Raw genomic sequence first — 20,940 nt, 5'->3', positions numbered from 1 at the left:
ATATCTTTCATTTTTATACTTATAAAAAAGTATTTGTTCATTTCTTGATATACAGAAGAGAAGAAATTAGTTTGTTTTGAGTTTTTGATATACAGAAGGTATAGCTCTGGTTCATTGAATTGTGATTTTCATTTTGAATTTTCTTTGACATCAATGTTCATGTATATACACAACAGTTTATACAAATAAAAATTTCTGATGGTTTTATTTGTTTATTTTGTTTCTCATAATCTTTTCAAGATGAGCTCAGAAAGAACAACATCGCAATGTTTCTTCCGGCAAAATAAATATTTCAGGATGTTGTTTCCAAAGAGCTCAAATCTGTCATATGCATTATGGAACAACTTTGAGTCATCATTAACCGAGAGATTGAAGAAACTCATACCTTAAAACAAAGATGAGATTCTCACCTTACCTTGGATGATTTTTGCGATGGAATTACCCTATGATACACATAATGACATAAACATCCTCATCACTGATCTCAAGCTTCATGATATGACTGATTGGTCTCATGTTTACCTGGATATAACCGTTAAATTTATGGATCTTTGTAACGCTATAAGCTCCTTGCTTGGTTGCATCGACCATTGTATTTTACGCTTTAAGGTCCTTTGGAATAAACTAGAAATGAAATCTGAGGAGGAACAATGCAATGAGATTTGTTCTACACTTAATAGTTGTAGGAAAGATATTACGGCAGAAATCCGGAAATACCGCACAGTTCTTGGGAGATATGTTGAATCATTAAACTCTAATTACAAAGTCAAGAACTTTAAGAAAGAAAAGGTTTTAATGAAGGCGTTTTACGCAGCTAATGTTCTTACGGCTTATATTTGCAGTGTGTTTGTAACAGCTTTGTCGAATTCAGACAAAGATGTTTCCCCAATAAATGTCTCAAAGTAGTCATTGTGGGAAAAAGATTTCTTGAATTTGCAGACTATTGTAAACGTCAAAATAAAAGATTTAGTCTCCTCTGATGGAACAACAACGGTACTCAAAGAGTTGGAACGTGTTGCTGTCAAAGTGACGAAGAAGATATGTCGTACAATTCAAGAAGGTGATGATGTCCTTGTTAAAGAGTCGGTCGAGGAATCTAATGGGGAAGGGAAAGAAGAAATCGAGAAATTGGATCATGAGCTAGATGAACTATCAAGGAAATTCGCAACTTGTTTAGTATAACCTTAAAAGGACGTGACACCATTTGTGAAGGTTTGTTGAGTAAATTCACTCATGCATGAACCTCACATATATAATTATAATCTCCATTTTGTTATCTATATAGAATGCCATAAATAACATGTAAATGTCTATTAGAACTATTTTTCTTTTCATCTTCAATTAAGCATATATCTAATAATCAAATGAAGCATGTTCTTCGTCACTTTTTTTTTCTTTTCTTTTTTTTCCTTTTTTTCTTTTTTTTTTTTTCCTTTTTCCCTTTTTTTGTTTTTTTGTTTTTGTTTTTTATGTTTCTTTTTGAACAAGTAATCCAATCTAGAAATACATATAATAAAAGAAATTTTGAAAAAAAAATTGTAGTATTGTGTTCATCATTTTTAAAAATAAATATATCATATGGAATTAAGATTGCAAAATTCTTAGTCTTACGTGATAGCCATGTAAAAAAACAAAATCGTTAAGCGTTATTCGAGCACTCAAGTTGGATTGAACGTCTAGGTAGAAAATCATATTTATAATTAGAGACTATATTTTTCAAACTATACATTATTCCAAGCAAATTATTTATTATTTTATTTTAATCAAATAAATGGTATAGTATATATGATGTACAAATAAAGATAATTATAAAATTTAGAATAAGGAGAATTGTTGATTTTGTTAGTGATTTACAAAATTCTTATTGCATGCAATTTAATTTTTATTGTATTTAATCAAATAGTATAGCATATAAAAATAAAAAAAAATTTGTTAGATATGATGTAAAAATAAAATTAATTATAAATTTTAGAATAAGGAGAATCTTAATTTTGTTAATGATTTAACAAATTCTATGAAACCCCGCGATTAAGAAAATCAAGTCATAATAGAAATAAAATAAAGCTGTGGATTGAAAAACACACATTATTGAAAAAAATACAAATGAAACAAAGCAACAAACATATAACACAAAACATTCCTTATCCACCAATTTGGTTGATGGGATCTAGTACTTTAGATAGGCAACTAGCAGAGCAAACGTATGTATCCGAGGTCCCAAGCCTCTTCAACATGATAGGGTACATACAATGCGACTTACACGAGCTGCAAAAAGGACGAGATACACCATTATTGAGCATTACCTTAAACGATTTGCTTAAAACGTCTATTGTGCTTGCTGGCATGATCCCTGAAAAGTCTTCGATCTCACAATCTATGTGAAAACTATCGTGCTGATCTTTACATGTGTAGAACCATGTCTTTATATCGGTTTCTCTATTGCAAATTTCACACCAGTGTTTACCATTTGTGTCTTTGCCATAGCATAATGAGAGAGGATAGTCATCAATGCTATGCATTACCACTTGTGGTAAAGTGGCGCATTTGAAATCCAAGAAAAATCCACATCCATCTTCAATGCATGTTAGCAGATGAGATGCCAACTCTTTGCAACCATTGCATTCTCTTTCTTCAACTTGTGGAATGTAATATAATGGATGATGGAGATGACTTGGATGGATAAATGGCTCAGCAATTGTTCCGCAGATTACATCAAATACCTTATCCTCACGCTGGTACCTGAAACCATTGGACATTCTTTGACAAGCATAACACTCGTAAATATCGTCCTCGCTAGTAACTAAGCTCAGACGTTTGTTGTACAACACATGCCATATCTTTCTAGGAAATTCAGCACAGGTTTTGTGGAGAATGAAGTCACATTCCATACAACCAAAGAAGGATTGGAGATCGATGGGATGGGTGCATGCTCTGCAACGCTTGAACTCCTCCCAGAAAAAACCATTACGGTGAAGTCTTAGGTAATGCTCTTTATGGCTGAAATATTGTAGTGTGTTATCATCTATTATCTTATATGGCTCTACAACTTCTGGATCTCCAGGTACTCCTTTGAGTTCTTTTCCGTCCAACACATGTTTTCTAGTAGCACATTTAGAATGAACGACATAATCATGACACCGCTGACAAGAATAACCCCCATAAGTCCAATTCATCTTCTGCCAACACACTCCACATATAGCATCCAAAACACCAAGTACAGAAGTTCGAGACATACGGTGATCATGGCTATTAATGTTTATGAGACGTGGAAGGTAAAGACAGCCTTGGTGGATTATGAAACCACATTGAACACAAATGTAAGGGCTTCGATCTCCCTTCAACCCACAAGCATTTCATGTAAACGAGTCAAGTCTTGGGAGAAGAGTTAGTTGGTGATCATGAGCTTTCAATTCCAGCAAAGACTGTCGCGGAGGGTTTAAAACGCAATGCATATCCAATGTGAAGTTACACAAATAACAATGATAAAACAATTCATCAATCTCTCTTCCGCAAAGACGACACTTTCCATCAGAATAGTCTGGTGGTTGACCTATGTTGAGCTTAAGAGGGTGTACAGGGTGAGAAAAGTGGTTTACCCTCTGACAGGTGTGTTGCCTCTTCTGGGTTCCATACGCAATCCACATGGAAAGATAAATCACATTCATGACATTTGTACGAAAACCCATCACCACTCTTCCCACATTTAGCATCACAATCAAACTCAATCCGCTCCTTAAAAAGGGTCAGCTTGTGATGATGCGTCTCGGAAATGTCAATAACCTCTGGTGGTGGGTTCTTGGCACAGTAAAGATCCACATCAAAGTCGCAGATCTTGCAATGATAACATATATTCACACTTATCCTCTTACCACATAAATCACAATAATGACTACCTGGTTTTATCTTGTTACCACCTACAAGCTTGAGGGTGTGAATGGAGTGACATGGATGTTCGATAAACTCAGAGCACTCGTCGCCACATCTCTTGTGAACGAACACATCGCAGCTTTTGCAATAGTAGCCATCACTTATAGCTTCCAAGCGTCCACAACAATCACCTTTCCTTAGATCATTCCAAGGCATCATAAGATGCTCGTGGATCAACGGTAGTGATACTTCTTTAGAATCCATACTACAAGATTCTGAAGAAGAAAAATATTGTTTGGATCTAAAACTTTAAAGATGTGTTCTGCTCTGCTCCTTTCTCAAAAGTCTTCGTTGACATAACAGACTTTTGTTGGTCTTTCTTTAACAATAAAAAATATTACTACAACTAGTAGGTGGTTACTTTAACCTTTTTTTTTCCAATGAATCAATTCATTAATGAAAAAAAGAGAGTCATAAAATGATACAAGGAAATAGACATAACCAAAATTCAGAAATCATAAACTTAGTCAAACCCTCTACGATCCTTCTCAACTCGATCATGCAACCAAGAAGGACCTCCAAGTGCCAAATATGAATTGAACCGCCCATCCTTTGTCACACTACAAGCAATCTCCCTGGCTAACGAATTAGCTTTCGGTGAAGAGATTTTAAAAGACACCTCCCTTATCACCCATATTATACCTGAAAAATCTTATCTAATTGCGATCGATACTTCGGCCAAGCTAAAGGAGCAGATAACGCGTCAACTGCAGCATGACAATCAAGCCAAATCTCACACGAATCCTGATGGAGATCATGAAGACTCATAAGACACCAGTAAAGACAATGAAGCTCAGCTGCAATCCGGTTAATCCGAGGAAGAAAGGCGTCTCTTGCATGATACAAGATATCTCCTTCATGATTCCTTAATAGCCAAGCTCCACCACAGAAATACTCCGCATTAATCCAAGAAGAATGAATATTACATTTCAACTTCCCCAAGGGTGGTTTACTCCAACATTTCTCACTAGGACTAAGCCGATGTGAAAGACGAGAACCCGAAACTAACACTGTTCGGTTTTGTTGTTCAAACCACTCCTCTGCATCCTCCATAGCTTTAACAATCAGAACATGAGCATCTTGACTTCGACCTGCAAACACCAAATCATTCCTCGCTTTCCAAATCTCCCATAATAGCCACGGAATTGCTACTCTAGACTTCACAGGGATCATGTTTATTCATGAGTTCACAACAAGAAGCAATATTTCCCACAGTGGATGAAGAGAACCCAAGAGTCGAGATATTAAGAGGATAAACAGTCCAGACCTGAGACGCTAAATTACAACCAAACAACACATGTGAGACTGTTTCTTCTTCAATTCGACACACTTGACAAAGAGGATACTTTAACCGTTTAACGAAACCATTTAATTATTGTATTTTAAAAACGTACATATTTTTTTTAGTATCTGTTCTTATCAGTTTTAAAAACGTACATTGATGAGGGAAAATTTAACTAGAATATTATATGGCAACTCGATTTATAGAAATAATTTTAATTAGTTTTTATACAGTTTTAGAACTTTGATAATTCATGATATTTTATATGAAACCAATAGAGATGCAAAGAATTATATCTATATCAATTTATAATGTTGCTTTTATATAAGATAAACTGAATAAAAGCAATAAAAAACTAATAAAATAAACGTTATGAAGAAAAGAAAAAAAAACCTCCCACGAGTAACAACTAGTAACAAAAAGGAGAACAAGAAACATAAGAGTTTTCAAAAGAATCTCAAGTTGAGTTTCTCTTCAATGATCTATGATGAACATGTTAAGTCACCAAAGTTGATGTCCCCTCATTCACCATTGCTCTGAGTTTAAAATTGGTTCTATATATGATTATACTCAAATAGATTGTGTCTAGCTATATCTATAGAAGAAAGTATATCTAACTAACTATGTTTATATATCAAAAGTAAACTAGATTTGTTTGCTTATTGTTTTTATCAAAAGTTACAATAGAAAGTAAACAAAAATAGAATTTGGAATCGAGAAATACTAAAAACTTCTAGTACTATCATTGGATAAAATTACAAATATATTTTAAAAAGATGTCAAAATCTAATGATAAAATTTTTGATTAGTTTTTCCTCTGATTTTTGTTTAATACTAGACATAAAGATTGTGGCACTTGGCAATCACTGAAATATAAAGATAATCATTTAATTTATAAATTAATTTTAATTTCCTTTTTCTTACAAATGTTGTGTTAACTTAAATTTAACCATTTATCAAGTATAGATATATTATCCTTGTTTCATAAGTAATATACCTTATCTCTAGAACTTGTTTTTAAATAATATCTACTTTGAATTATACATTTTAATTCAAATTCAGAATTATCTGTCTATTTCATTAAAAAAATTATCTTTTTTTTTTCAATTAGTGATTTTCTTCCTGAACTATATATGCATATAATAATGACTAAATTAATGATAAGATAACATTAAAAAATATCTCTTATTTAAAATTTATTAACATATCATGGAATACTTATATATATATATATATATATATATATATATATATATATATATATATATATATATATAAATCTTTCATTTTTATACTTATAAAAAAGTATTTGTTCATTTCTTGATATACAGAAGAGAAGAAATTAGTTTGTTTTGAGTTTTTGATATACAGAAGGTATAGCTCTGGTTCATTGAATTGTGATTTTCATTTTGAATTTTCTTTGACATCAATGTTCATGTATATACACAACAGTTTATACAAATAAATATTTCCTAGGTTCTATTTTTTAAAAACATTTCGTTTATATTATTGATTATAAAAATTTTGTATGTCCTAAAATTAATCCGGCAAAATAAATATTTCAGGATGTTGTTTCCAAAGAGCTCAAATCTGTCATATGCATTATGGAACAACTTACAAAAATGAATTATAGCATCGTTGAGGAAAGCATTATTAGATAATAAAAAAAATACACAATATTACATTTTTTTTTTTTTGAAAATCATTATATTATGAATTGTATTGAACTTTAGTTATCCATATTTTTAGATAATAATGTGTCTTTTTCAGATGCCTTTTATCCACACATTCTTGTTTTAGCCAATGAAAGAGCACCAAAAATAAATATATTTAAACATAAATTAAAAATTAAACAAATATAACATATTTAAAAACCTAAATCATTAATTAAAAATATTTATTTAGTTAAATATTAATTTAGCCAAATTCTAAGTTTTGTTACGTGTTACTTATAAGAAACATTACATAGCATGCATTAGAAAACATTGTGTTGTAATCTAAAGAGACATACGTACTATGCATTACAAAAATATGAAAACATCTTTAATTATATTACATATCACTGTGAAATAAATAACAAAGAAGGAAATTTTACCAAGGGAACAGATTTTGAACAAAATATTTTGCTGGTAAGAAAATATATTACACAATATGTCGTATATATAGATGGGAGTATAATTACAATCCATTTTCTATAACGACGGATTAAATAATTTTTGTTTTTACAATAAGATTAGGATGATCTTTTACATTTTAGAAAAGATACTTTTCTTATTTATATTTTTTGACATGTGTCAACATCTCATCAATATATCATTATCTTGTTAATGATTAACTTGGAAAACCAAACTTTATATAATAAGATTTGGTTACACTTGTTTGCTTGTTTTCAGTTGAGCGAAATAAATAATTCTTGTCACATATATTGAGTTCTCTGATTATATATATAAGTATATTTTAGTAGCTTATTTGATGTGTTTTGTATACACAATTATTACTGACATGTTCATTATACCAAGATCTATTCAATGGAAATATATAAATCTTCTAGATAAATGGGTTCTCGAATGAGTTGTTCAACCAAAACCTTCAATATCCCAAGAGCATGTAGAGCCGAATACACAATTAAAATATATAGAACAATTTCGTGATGGAAAAGTAAAACTTTCCTTTTTTAGAAATAATCGAGATTGCATATACAAATATCGATGTAAATTGTCCTCGTATTTTCTTCCAGAGACTAGAACTACGTAGAGTCGTAACCCAAAGGAAAGTCATAAGATCTCTAACTCATATTTTAATTGGACATGTAGGTGTTTTTTCTCGTGTGGAACCATAGAAGAAATTTAATCGCTACTAATTAGTTATTTATGTATTAATGACGATTATGTGTTTTTTTTTAGTATGAACAAATATATATTTTTTTAGTATAGAAACATATATATTTGTGTATTTTTCTTTTTGTAATAGATTTAAAACTTTTATATTGTGTATTTTAAAATATTGCAATAAATATAATTTAATATACATATGTCAACATTTTATCGATCTAATTTACACGTGTCATAATCAAACTTCATACAGTATAATAAAATGTGTTACAGTATTTGCTAAGGTACACCAATTTTATGTTAAGAATTTAATTAGGTCGAAAGAATACTATTTACCACAGCTATATATCAACTATGAAAGATAGATTTATATTTGTCTAATCTATAGATAAATCTTAAGAAACATCAGAGCATTAACGAAGAATTTCGGTTAGGTCGAGGACACCACTAGCTCTTATGTACTGCAGCTGTGGTACGTGAGTTTACGACAACGTTTCCGTATACTCTCATTTACACTCCCAAATAAAACCACCGATGATACGTTTCCGTCGTGTAATACAGAGATGCATATTCTATTGATGTGGAACCTCCCACTCCCATGCCTTATGATGAATTTGGTACTGCTTGGTTTTTTTTTCGTTTAAGTAGAATTTTCTTTTTTTTTTTCACATCGAGACAGAAGAACTCTACTATCTACTTGTGATATCACACCTGTGTGAACTAGCTAGGCTGGAATGTATCTCTTTGAAAAAAAGAAACAGAAGACTTATATACTCCATGGAGTTAAATGGCTATGTTTTACATTTTGAAGTTTTTGGAGTGTAACAACGAGACTCAGTTCGTTAACTCTTCCACAGCCAATGAGATATTTCCATCTTGCAACTAATGCGGTTCTTGATCAACGAATTATGGCAATCATTATTGATGGTCTCTTAGGGCATCTTTAATGGCAACCCCTTAGCCTGAAACGCCTTAAATTTTCGTTTAAAGGTATGAGGTTGCCATTAAAGATGGTAATAACAAATCTTAGAGCCATTTCTTAACAAATCTTAGACCATTATTAGTTGTCATGGGACTATCATCTCTTAGCCATGGTTTCTAAGTGAATCAATTCGGTTTAAGTATTGTCATGGGAACAAGGCCGCGACCCGCGTAAATCGCTGAGGTAAAATGTAAGAGGAACTGAAACCGTTATAACTCCAAAATTTTTTCAGTGATATTTCCACTATGGATCTCTTTTTCGATCTATTGGTGTCCAAAAACGAGAGGTTGGAGTAACAAGCAAAACAAAGCGTCTTGTCTCTAAGTGAATGAATCAATTCGGTTTTGGTATTATATAAAGAGAAGCTAACGGCGATTATAAAACAGAGGATTAACAAGATATTTTGTTCAAGACGGATTTGTTTTGCTTCTTGTTTTAGAAAACGACAGATTTTTAATATACCATTTTTGGTGTATATTATTATTGTTCAAGCTATTTAAAAAAAAAGCATTTTATATAATGATAACTTTTAGTTTAAAAGATCAATACAATTTACTTAAAATAATATTTATATTAAAAAAAACTTTGAAGCGTCTAAGTGTTACATTTACAATACGCGAAAACATGTTGAACTTTTACACCAAATTTACGGACCACAAAGGGACTGTATGCTAGGTCCGGTTTATTTTCAAGTATTTAATTTAACACTTAGACACAACAAAATAATTATGAAAAAACATTTTGGTTAACTTAAAATTTAAAACTATTTACTTGAAAAATATTTGGTAAAAAGTAAAAACTTTGATATTTAGTTTTAAATCAAAAACTTGGATATTTAGTTTTAAATCATAGAAATCAGAAGTGAAAAAAAAAACATAAAAACTTTTTTACTTTTTGTATAATTTAAAATCAAAATCATTATCCTTAATTAAAAAAAAAAAGAAGGTAAGAAAAAAACCTGCAAAGCTGTGATGTCTTGAGCATCATGAGGGAGCAACCTGCAAACCTATTTGTTACACATAATACAAAACAAACCCATGAGAGAATCAGAGATGTCATCTTTATGCATAATACCACTCGAATTCAATTCTCAAAACCAAATTAAAAGATGACGACGAGTATCACGAACCTGCTTAATATACCTCTTATAGATTCTCTTTCCCAAGTTGACATATGAGGATAATGAATGTTCTTCTTTTCCGGTTCTTGCTCTCTTCCTCCTCCCAGCTTCTCGAGGACACATTTCATGAGGAGCAACATCGACTAGCTTGTAATCCAAGCAACATCTACAACATATTCGTTGTAGATTACACCCACTCAGGTTTGTGATCGAAGCAATTTGATGGGTGCCAATGAACCAAGAATTTTCAACCATGAGATGAAACACAAGAGAATAATGTTTAAATGAAAACAACAATATAAACTGAATTTTTCTTGACATACTTGATGATAACTTGTCTTTGGCTGTCAAGTGCGTTCTAAGTGACATTATCTCTCCGGAGTAGCTGCTGTCTAACATTGTCTGCAGATTTTATCGCTCTATCTTCATCTGTGAGAATTTACATTGATCAAGTTAGTTATCGTAAATTGCAATTGACAAAAGAGGACGAGAAAGGGAGGATATCACTTACTGTTTTGCTTAAAAGCAAGGTGATCTCCATCAATGTGTCCAAATCTAGCTTTAATTTCATTTTCTGCTTTTTGAGCCTCTATAGGTTGAATAAAGCAGAGTAAGAATTGGTATTTATAAAAAAAAAGGTCCATGGAAGAGGTCAACAGATGCATAAAGGCAACGAGACTAACTGAGAGAGAATAACTGAGAAACTGCAACTAGTATCTGCATCATCACTTACTTAGGATATGCAGAACCGAGACTAAAGAGTACTTCTGAGGATAAGCTAACTCTAATACGTGATTCTAATTGACAATCACTACATACCTAACCAAAGCTAGCAAGAGTCTTTTCAAGAAAACGAAAGTAAAGGGGTGGTACCTGAGAGCATGGCTGAAACCGAGAGAATCTCACTTGAGAAGTTGAATACAGGGAACTCACTGATCATTATCTAACCTGTCTTTGTCAAGTTACCTTCATCATCCACTGCTCCCAAGTAACACATAATTAGCCACAAAAGTACATAAGATTATAAAGAATTGAAGCTAAAGAGAGACAGAGCTTACTTTTATTTTTGGGACAAAGACAGAGATTACTTAAGCGTTCTAGTGTCCTTAAACAACACACAAGACACATACATGGCTGCAACTCTACGAGGCTGCATGTCCTGTGTGCATCCACCAACCAATGTATTAACGAAGTATAGGATTTCTACAGATAAACAGATTTTAGAATTAGCAATTCATTCTCTAAGATACTAAATCATCATGATCTCTAAATAAATCATTCCTACTCTCAATTAGAAATCAAGAAGACGAGGGCTTTTTACAAATACCTCGCTCGATTCCTCTCTTCATTGGTGAAAGCTTCTCCGTAGCAAGACTCAGTATCCAGTGAAAAAACATGTAAGGATAAGCTCTTTTTAAAAAAATATTTACTTAATACAATTTAACAAATAATATTTATACAATTTACTTAGTAAAAAAGAATGTAATTTTTTACTTAGTAAAAAAGATGTAAAATTTTACCAAATAAAAGCTCTTTATAAAAAAAATTTATATAATGATAAGTTTTCGTTTAAAAAATCAATAAAATTTACTTAAAATAATATTTATATTAAAAAAAAAAGTTTGAAGCGCCTAAGCGTTAAATTTACAATACGCGAAATTATGTTGAACTTTTACACCAAACTTACGGACCACAAAGGGACTGGATGCTAGGTCCGGTTTGATCTCAACGTATTTAAATTTAACACTTAGATACAACAACAAAAATTTAAAACTATTTACTTGAAAATTATTTGGTAAAAAGTAAAAACTTTGATATTTAGTTTTAAATCATAAAAATCAGAATTGAAGAAAACATAAAATCTTTTATACTTTTTTTAAAAAAATATATTTTAAAATCAAAATCATTATTCTTAATTAAAAAAAAAAATGGTAAGAAAGTATACCTGCAAAGCTCTAATGTCTTGAGCATCCTGAGCGACCTGTTTGTTACACATAATACAAAATAAACCCATGAGAATCAGAGATGTCATCTTTATATATAGATAACACACACATTCACTATATAATCAAATTAAAAGATGACGACGAGTATCACGAACCTGCTTAATATACCTTGATTCACTATATAATCCTCCTCTTATGGATTCTCTTGTCCAAGTAGAATTAAACGTTGACATATGAGGATAATGAATGTTCTTCTTTTCCAGTTATTGCTCTCTTCCTTCTCCCAGCTTCTCGAGGACACGTTTCATGAGGAGCAACATCTACTAGCCTGTGATCCAAGCAACATCTACAACAATTCAGGTTTGTGATCCCAGCAATTTGATGGATGCAAATGAACAAACCAAGAGAATAATGTTTAAATGGAAACAACAATACAATTGAATTTGTCTTGACTTACTTGGTTGTCTTTGGCTGTCAAGTAAATGGCAAGTGCGTTCTAAGCGAGCCACTTGGATGAATAAGCGGCATGCATGGTTGAGAATAGTAGTTAAAATGAGTGCTGCACATCTTCAGGTTGTTGAACCATGACATTATCTATCTGGACTAGCTGCTGTCTAACATTGTCTGTAGATTTCATAGGCACCAATTGGGATCTTCATCTGTAAGAATTTTTACATTAACCAAGTTAATTACCGTAAATTGTAATTGACAAAAGAGGAAGAGAAAGGGATGATCACTTACTGTTTTTGCTTAAAAGCGTGGTAGACGATTCAACACTGTTTAGATGATCTCCATCAATGTGTCCAAATCTAGCTTTAGCTTCTTCATCTGCTGCTTTTTGATCCTTTACAGGCTGAATAAAGCAGAGAAAGAATTGGTATTTATAAAAGAAGAGGTCCATGGAAGAAGTCAACAGATGCATAAAGGCAATGAGACTAACTGAGAGAGAATAACTGAGAAACTGCAACTAGTATCTGCATCATCACTTACTTAGGATATGCAGAACCGAGACTAAAGAGTACTTCTGAGGATAAGCTAACTCTAATACGTGATTCTAATTGACAATCACTACATACCTAACCAAAGCTAGCAAGAGTCTTTTCAAGAAAAAGAAAGTAAAGGGGTGGTACCTGAGAGCATGGCTGAAACCCGAGAGAACCTCATTTGAGAAGTTGAATACAGGATCTTTGGATCCAAGGAGAACTCACTGATCATTATCGTACCTGTCTTTGTCAAGTTACCTTCATCATCCAAGTAACACATAATTAGCCACAAAAGTGCATAAGATTATAAAGAATTGAAGCTAAAGAGAGACAGAGCTTACTTTTTTTTGTTTTTTGGGACAAAAACAGAGCTTACTTTTTTTTGTTTTTTGGGACAAAAACAGAGCTTACTTAAGCACGGTTCTAGTGTCCTCAAAAAGAACGATGTACGTAACCAACTTCAGCAACACGACGAGACACATAAATGGCTGCAACTTTACGAGGCTGCATGTCCTGTGTGCATCCACCAACCAATGTATAACGAAGTATAGGATTTGTAAAGATAAACAGATTTTAGAGTTAGCAATTCATTCTCTAAGATACTAAATCATCATGATCTCTAATTTAAAATATAAATCAAGCTTTTGCGAATACCTCGCTCGATTCCTCTCTTCACTTTTGAGTTCCGTCGTAGTGGTGAAAGCTTCTCCGTGGCAAGACTCGGTGAAAATCAATATTGAAATATAGACTGAAGAAGAAGAAGAAGAAGAACAGAGGAGATCGATCTGATCTTATCATTCAAATTCAATCAATGAAACGAAACAAAACGAAACGATGATATAAAAGTACTTTTTCCAATCTTACCCTTACGGATCATCATCATCATCATCATCGCCTCGATCGGGTTCTACTTGGAATTTACAGAGACTTATTACGAATACTTCTCGCTCGATTCCTCTCTTCACTTTTCCAATTTCGTCGTAGTCTCTCGTGAAACCGATACTGATTTAGAATTAAGAAGAAGAAGAAGACAGAGCGATCGATCTGATCATTCAATCAATGAACGAAACGATTATATAAAATACTTTTCCAATCTTTAACCTAACAGATCTTTATCGTTTTAGGGTTTAGAAAAGGATATAAGAAGAAGAAGAGAGAGTTTTTGAATTATCTCTCAAGGATGAATGAAGAAGAAGAAGCGTTGAGTTGTGTGAAAGAAAGGAGATTGATATTAATCTCATAACGGTCAGATTTAATTATACTTTTTTAAGGAAATTAAGAGATTTCGTTTTTTGTTATTTCCTTTTCTTTTTTCATCCTAACGGTAACAAAATATTACTAGATAGTTTCTAAAATTTCAAATCTCAATACTGAAACATGCTATTCATATATGTATCATGATTTTCTACGTTATAAATTATACCCAACCGTTAAAGAAGTAACGTATGATAATGATTTTAACCGAAATAAACATATACAAAATTACGAACTCGGTCGGGTCATGTCGGGTCGGTTTGATATCTGTAACACAATAAAATTTAGTAAGTGAAAAAATCGAAACAAAGCAATTTTTCCAATGGAGGCACTGCAAAAGCCTCAATGTTTCAATCATCCTTGAAAAATCTCAGCTTTTTCGTCACATGGATCAATGACGACGACGACGACGACGAAGAAGAAGGCACAGGCAAAGAAGAGATTGTATCTCTCCGTGTTCTTGTTCCTAGGGTTCTGCTCGATGTTGAATCCACTGTAAATTTCAAAGCTTTAAACGATCATATTGAGGTTAGACTTGTTTTGTTACTTCCTGTTGATCATCATATAGTCTCAGACTTTAATTTGGCGATTGATTCTAGTGAAAAGGCGGCGCCTTTGGGGATGGGTTATGATCTCATGACTCTGTCTTCAATGGGAGGAGTTCATATTTACTTTAGAAATTGCTCAACTAGGTTAACAAAGAAGGAACTTTTCGATTTCTCTGAAATGGTTGTCGTGTATTAGTTGGCGAGAATCTGCTGATCATTGGTTTGGTACTTGTTGTTGTTCGTTTGGTGGGATTAGTGAGAAGATGGTTATTATGTACAAGTATTCGTATACTTGCTCTAGTGGGTTGTGTTTACTTTACTGCTACTAGTCTACTACTGTTTTTGTTTAGCAAGGATGATCTTGTAGAATGTTGTATCTTTGTCTAATGGAATTAAAAACCAAGTTGAATCGAGTTTAGCTCTGAGTTTTTATCTTGGTGGAGGTGAACCGCGTTCTGGAAGTAGTCAAGACATTTATGATGTGAGCCATACTTTGTACTACTTGTTGTAGTGAGCGTTATTGAAATACACACTTAACCATGTGAGCTCGGTTAAATTGTAACCGAATCGAGCTCGATTTGGTTTATTTTGGTTTCTTGGTTAAATTGAACTAGTTAGGCTGGAATGTATATCTTTGAAGAGAAAGAAACAGAAGACTATATGCCATCTTATTCCACTCTATGGCTTATGCCACTAGTGAAGTTAAATGGCCACGTTTTACATTTTGAAGTTTTTGGAGTTGAACAATACTTAGACCATTAATTCTTAACAAATCTTGGACCATCATTATCATCTCCCAGTCATGGTCTAAGTATTGTCATGGAAACATCTTCTTCACAAAAACTAGGCCGTTACTTCGGACCGCGTAGTTTTCAAGGGAAATGTAAGAGGAAGCCTTCCAAGAGCTGGTTAGTAGTTGTTCTTCCTCGTTTGGGCCTGTGGCCTTAACGTTTTCAAGCCTTGTAATCTTTTTACCCTTTTTGTATTGTTGTTGGGTCTGAGCCCTTTATCTTTTTCAACTTTCTTTTCAATCTTTTCTTTTCCTTTTTTTTTCTTTTTATATAGGCATGTGGCCATGTTGACCGTTTTGGTATTGTAATCGGCGTTTTCTACTTGGTATTGCTATAAAAGTTTTTTTTTAAAATGTAAGATTAACTCCAATTTTTTCCAGTGATATTTCCACTATGGATCTCTCTCTTTCGTTGTAACGGTGTCCAAAAACGAGCGGTTGGAATAACAGCAAAACAGAGCGTTTAGACTCCCTCTAATTAAATGAATCGTTTTGGTTTTGGTAGTTTTAGAAAAAGACAGATTTTTAATATACCATTTTGGTGTATATTAGCATTGTTCAAGCTATTTTTAAAAAACATATTATATAATGATAAATTTTAGTTTAAAAATCAATACAATTTACTTAAAATAGTATTTATAAAAAAAAACTTTGAAGCGTCTAAGCGTTAAATTTACCATACGCGAAAACATGTTGAACTTTTACACCAAACTTACGGACCACAAAGGGACTGGATGCTAGGTTCGGTTTATTTTCGACGTATTTAATTTAACACTTAGATACAACAAAATAATTATAAAAAAAAAACATTTTGGTTAACTTAAAATGTAAAACTATTTACTTGAAAAATATTTGGTAAAAAGTAAAAATTTTGATATTTAGTTTTAAATTATAAAAATCAGAAGTGAAAAAAAAACATAAAAACTTTTTTACTTTTTGTATATTTTAAAATCAAAATCATTATCCTTAATCAAAAAAAAAAAAATGGTAAGAAAGTAACCTGCAAAGCTGTGATGTCTGGATCATCATGAGGGAAGAACTACCTATATGTTACACATAATACAAAACAAACCCATGAGAGAATCAGAGATATCATCTCTATGCATAATACCACTCGAATTCAATTCTCAAAACCAAATTAAAAGATGACGACGAGTATCACGAACCTGCTTATGAGGATATGAATGTTCTTCTTTTCCGGTTCTTGCTCTCTTCCTCCTCCCAGCTTCTCGAGGACACGTTTCATGAGGAGCAACATCTACTAGCTTGTGATCCAAGCAACATATTCGTTGTAGGTTACACCCACTCAGGTTTGTGATCCAAGCAATTTGATGGATGCAAATGAAACCCAGAATTTTCAACCATGAGATGAAACACAAGAGGATAATGTTTAAATGGAAACAACAATATAAACTGAATTTTTCTTGACATACTTGTGTTTGGCTGTCAAGTGCGTTCTACGTGAGCCACTTGCATGAAATATCCGGCAAGCATGGTTGATAATAGTAGTTAAAATGAGTGCTGCACATCTTCAGGTTGTTTAAGAAAGAGAAGCACCATGACGAGGACCAAGTTGTGCAAGCTAGTGAACCGGTCTTTAAAAATGGGGTTCCTCTTGTTAGGTCTCTCGTTGTTGAGCTTTGGCAGATACTTGGAGTGTTCCAAATACTTTGACATTTCCTGAGAAAACAGATCACAAAGATTGAAGTATTTTATGTAATTGGAAATGATTTGAGGATTAGAAAGATAAGGGCTTGAGTTTACGGTAGGGATCTTGATATAACCACTTGGAGCAATATGATCCCTGCAGAGTCATTAGAGTTGTTGTTAATGATGGGTATTTAGTAATGCTTAAAGTTTCTGAATCTTGATCAGAGAAGAAGAGAGAGGAAGTGTACTTGAATGTAGTCAGTGTACACCTCTGCTTTCAGCAACTTGCAAAGTGAAGACTTTTAAAACAGAGAACCACATTGTTGTTGTTATCTATCTGGAAGAGCTGCTGTCTAACATTGTCTGTAGATTTCATAGGCACCAATTGGGATCTTCATCTGTAAGAATTTTTACATTAACCAAGTTAATTACCGTAAATTGTAATTGACAAAAGAGGAAGAGAAAGGGATGATCACTTACTGTTTTTGCTTAAAAGCGTGGTAGACGATTCAACACTGTTTAGATGATCTCCATCAATGTGTCCAAATCTAGCTTTAGCTTCTTCATCTGCTGCTTTTTGATCCTTTACAGGCTGAATAAAGCAGAGAAAGAATTGGTATTTATAAAAGAAGAGGTCCATGGAAGAAGTCAACAGATGCATAAAGGCAATGAGAATAACTGAGAAACTGCAACTAGTATCTGCATCAGCACTTACTTGCATGGGTATGCAGAACCTAAGACTAGAGACTGCTGATGATAACCTAACTCTAATACTTGATTATAACTGATAATCACTACATACCTAACCAAAGCTAGCAAGAATCTTTTCAAGAAAACGAAAGTAAAGGGGTGGTACCTGAGAGCATGGCTGAAACCGAGAGAATCTCATTTGAGAAGTTGAATACAGGATCTGTGGATCCAAGGGGAACTCACTGATCATTATCTTACCTGTCTTTGTCAAGTTACCTTCACCATCCATTGCTCCCAAGTAACACATAATTAGCCACAAAAGTACATAAGATTATAAAGAAGAGAAGCTAAAGAGAGACAGAGCTTACTTAAGCACGGTTCTGGTTTCCTCAAAACGAACGATGTAACCAACTTCAGCATCACGACGAGAAAAAAACATGGCTGCAACTCTACGAGGCTGCATGTCCTGTGTTCATCCACCAACCAATGTATAACAACGTATAGGATTTGTACAGATAAACAGATTTTAGATACTAAATCATCATCATGATCTCTAATTAAATCATTCCTAATCTCCAATAGGAATCAAGGAGACGAGGGCTTTTTACAAATACCTCTCTTCGCTGGTGAAAGCTTCGCCGTGGCTAGACTCAGTAATCGATATTGTTTTCTTTTACTGAAGAAGAAGAACAGAGAAGATCGATTTGATCTTATCATTCAAATTCAATCAATGAAACGATGATACAAAAGTACTTTTCCAATCTTACCCTTACGGATCATCATCATCATCGTCGCCTCGATCGGGTTCTACTTGGATGGATCATCATCGGCGGAGTTCACAGAGACCTATTACGCATGCCTCTCGACTCGATTCTTCGCTTCACTTTTTCAATTCCGTCGTAGTCTCTGGTGAAGCCGATACAGATTCAGAGATCGATCGATCTATATCATTCAATCAATGAAACGAGACGATGATACTTTTCCGATCTTACTTTTACGGATCATCATCGTTTTAGGGTTTACAAAGAGGAAGAAGAGAGTTTTGAATTATCTCTCAGGGATGAATGAATGAAGAAGAACGAAGCGATGAGTTGTGTGATATGTGAGAGAGAGAGAAATTAAGGAAACTGATGTTTAATCTCACAACGGTTAGATTTTTAATTATAACTTTTAAGGAAATTAAAGAGATTTCGTTTTTGTTATTTCCTTTTCTTTCTTCATCCTAACGGTAACAAATTATTATTTACTAGATAGTTTCTAAAATTTCAAATTTCAATACTGAAACATGCTATTCATATATGTATCATGTTTTTAATTTTTATACGTTATAAATTATATACACAACCGTTAAGAGTTAACATACGAGCAAATGCCTTCCATCTTCGTGTTCGTATCTTCAGGGCTCACGTCTCATGGATGCTTCTATGATAATGATTTTTTTTTTTTTTTCACTTTTTCAAATTTAGTTTCTGGCTCACTTTTGACTTACATTAAATACTAGATTAGGACCTTGAGATGAACAGATTATCTATATTTAAAAATAAATTTGAAAATAAAATTAAAAGTATCATTAGAGATTGATATCCAAAGCTTTTTGAAGAAAAATTTAGAGAATTATTTTAGTTAGTAAATATTTGTTTTTATGGAGCAAACTAATTCACATGAGTATATATATTTTAAAGTTGTTACTTTTTTTATGGAGCAAACTAATTCACATATGTATATTCTAGTGTCAACCACCAAAAACTTTGCAAACTATTCGCCATCATTCATATTATTGCCAACAAAAATTAAAAACTTAATTTAGCAATTACCTCTTAACATGACAACAGTTTATACAATAAAAATTTCTGATGATTTTTTTTCTTTAATTTTGTTTCTCATAATCTTTTCAAGATGAGCTCAGAAAGAACAACATCGCAATGTTTCTTCCGACAAAATAAATATTTCAGGATGTTGTTTCCAAAGAGCTCAAATTTGTCATCTGCATTATGGAATAACTTTGAGTCATCATTAACCGAGAGATTGAAGAAACTCATACCTCAAAACAAAGATGAGATTCTCACCTTACCTTGGATGATTTTTGCGATGGAATTACTCTATGATACACATAATGACATAAACATCTTCATCACTAATCTCAAGCTTCATGATATAACTGATTGGTCTGATGTTTACCTGGATATAACCGTTAAATTTATGGATTTTTGTAACGCTATAAGCTCCTTGCTTGGTTGCATCGACCATTGTATTTTACGCTTTAAGGTCCTTTGGCATAAACTAGAAATGAAATCTGAGGAGGAACAATGCAATGAGAGTTGTTCTACTCTTAATAGTTGTAGGAAAGATATTACGGCAGAAATCCGGAAATACCACACAGTTCTTGGGAGATATGTTGAATCATTAAACTTGTACAGAGTCAAGAACTTTAAGAAAGCAAAGGTTTTAATGAAGGCGTTTTACGCGGCTAGTGTTCTTACGGCTTATATTTACAGTGTGTTTGTAACAGTTTTGTCGAATTCAGACAAAGATGTTTTTCCAATAAATGTCTCAAAGCAGTCATTGTGGGAAAAAGATTTCTTGAATTTGCAGACTATTGTAAACGTCAAAATAAAAGATTTAGTCTCCTCTGATGGAACAACGACGGTACTCAAAGAGTTGGAATGTGTTATTGCCAAAGTGACGAAGAAGATGTGTCGTACAATTCAAGATGGTGATGATGTTCTTGTTCATGAGTCGGTCGAGGAATCTAATGGGGAAGGGAAAGAAGAAATCGAGAAATTGGATCATGAGCTAGATGAACTATCAAGGAGAATTCGCAACTTATTTAGTATAACCTTAAAAGGACGTGACACCATTTGTGAAGGTTTGTTGAGTGAATTCACTCATGCATGAACCTCACATATGTAATTAAAAATCTCCATTTTCTTTTATCTA

At 32.9% G+C, this 20,940-nt stretch overlaps 2 protein-coding genes and 2 pseudogenes across 2 annotated transcripts; 2 read left to right on the top strand and 2 right to left on the bottom strand.

Moving 5' to 3' along the window:
* The first annotated feature begins 30 nt into the window (after nucleotides 1-30).
* On the top strand, nucleotides 31-1,306 carry LOC17882600 (annotated as a pseudogene).
* Nucleotides 1,307-2,141: 835 nt separating this feature from the next.
* LOC17884652 lies at nucleotides 2,142-4,131 on the bottom strand (annotated as a pseudogene).
* Nucleotides 4,132-4,563: 432 nt separating this feature from the next.
* On the bottom strand, nucleotides 4,564-5,100 carry LOC17882292. The gene has a single exon (XM_006288701.2). The coding sequence runs from the start codon at nucleotides 5,098-5,100 to the stop codon at nucleotides 4,564-4,566; it is 537 nt and encodes a 178-aa protein (XP_006288763.1).
* Nucleotides 5,101-6,515: 1,415 nt separating this feature from the next.
* LOC17881665 (protein BPS1, chloroplastic) lies at nucleotides 6,516-20,898 on the top strand. Its single transcript, XM_023780319.1, has 4 exons — nucleotides 6,516-6,583; nucleotides 19,900-20,421; nucleotides 20,499-20,601; nucleotides 20,714-20,898. The coding sequence occupies exons 2-4, from the start codon at nucleotides 19,900-19,902 to the stop codon at nucleotides 20,896-20,898; spliced, it is 810 nt and encodes a 269-aa protein (XP_023636087.1). The 5' UTR covers nucleotides 6,516-6,583.
* Nucleotides 20,899-20,940: the final 42 nt, after the last annotated feature.

The sequence above is a fragment of the Capsella rubella genome, unplaced genomic scaffold (assembly GCF_000375325.1).
Source record: "Capsella rubella cultivar Monte Gargano unplaced genomic scaffold, Caprub1_0 scaffold_6, whole genome shotgun sequence".
Lineage (NCBI taxonomy): Eukaryota > Viridiplantae > Streptophyta > Magnoliopsida > Brassicales > Brassicaceae > Capsella > Capsella rubella.
The sequence above is the reverse complement of the archived record's forward strand: the minus strand, read 5'-3'. Positions and strand labels throughout refer to the sequence as shown.

Excerpts from the sequence above, each read along its gene's own strand:
- LOC17882292 (XM_006288701.2), bottom strand. The coding sequence starts at position 5,100 with ATGATCCCTGTGAAGTCTAGAGTAGCAATTCCGTGGCTATTATGGGAG.
- LOC17881665 (XM_023780319.1), top strand. The coding sequence starts at position 19,900 with ATGAGCTCAGAAAGAACAACATCGCAATGTTTCTTCCGACAAAATAAA. Across the intron at positions 20,422-20,498 it reads AATCATTAAACTTGTACAGA|TGTGTTTGTAACAGTTTTGT; the intron begins GTCAAGAACTTT and ends TTATATTTACAG. Across the intron at positions 20,602-20,713 it reads TCTTGAATTTGCAGACTATT|ATGGTGATGATGTTCTTGTT; the intron begins GTAAACGTCAAA and ends GTACAATTCAAG.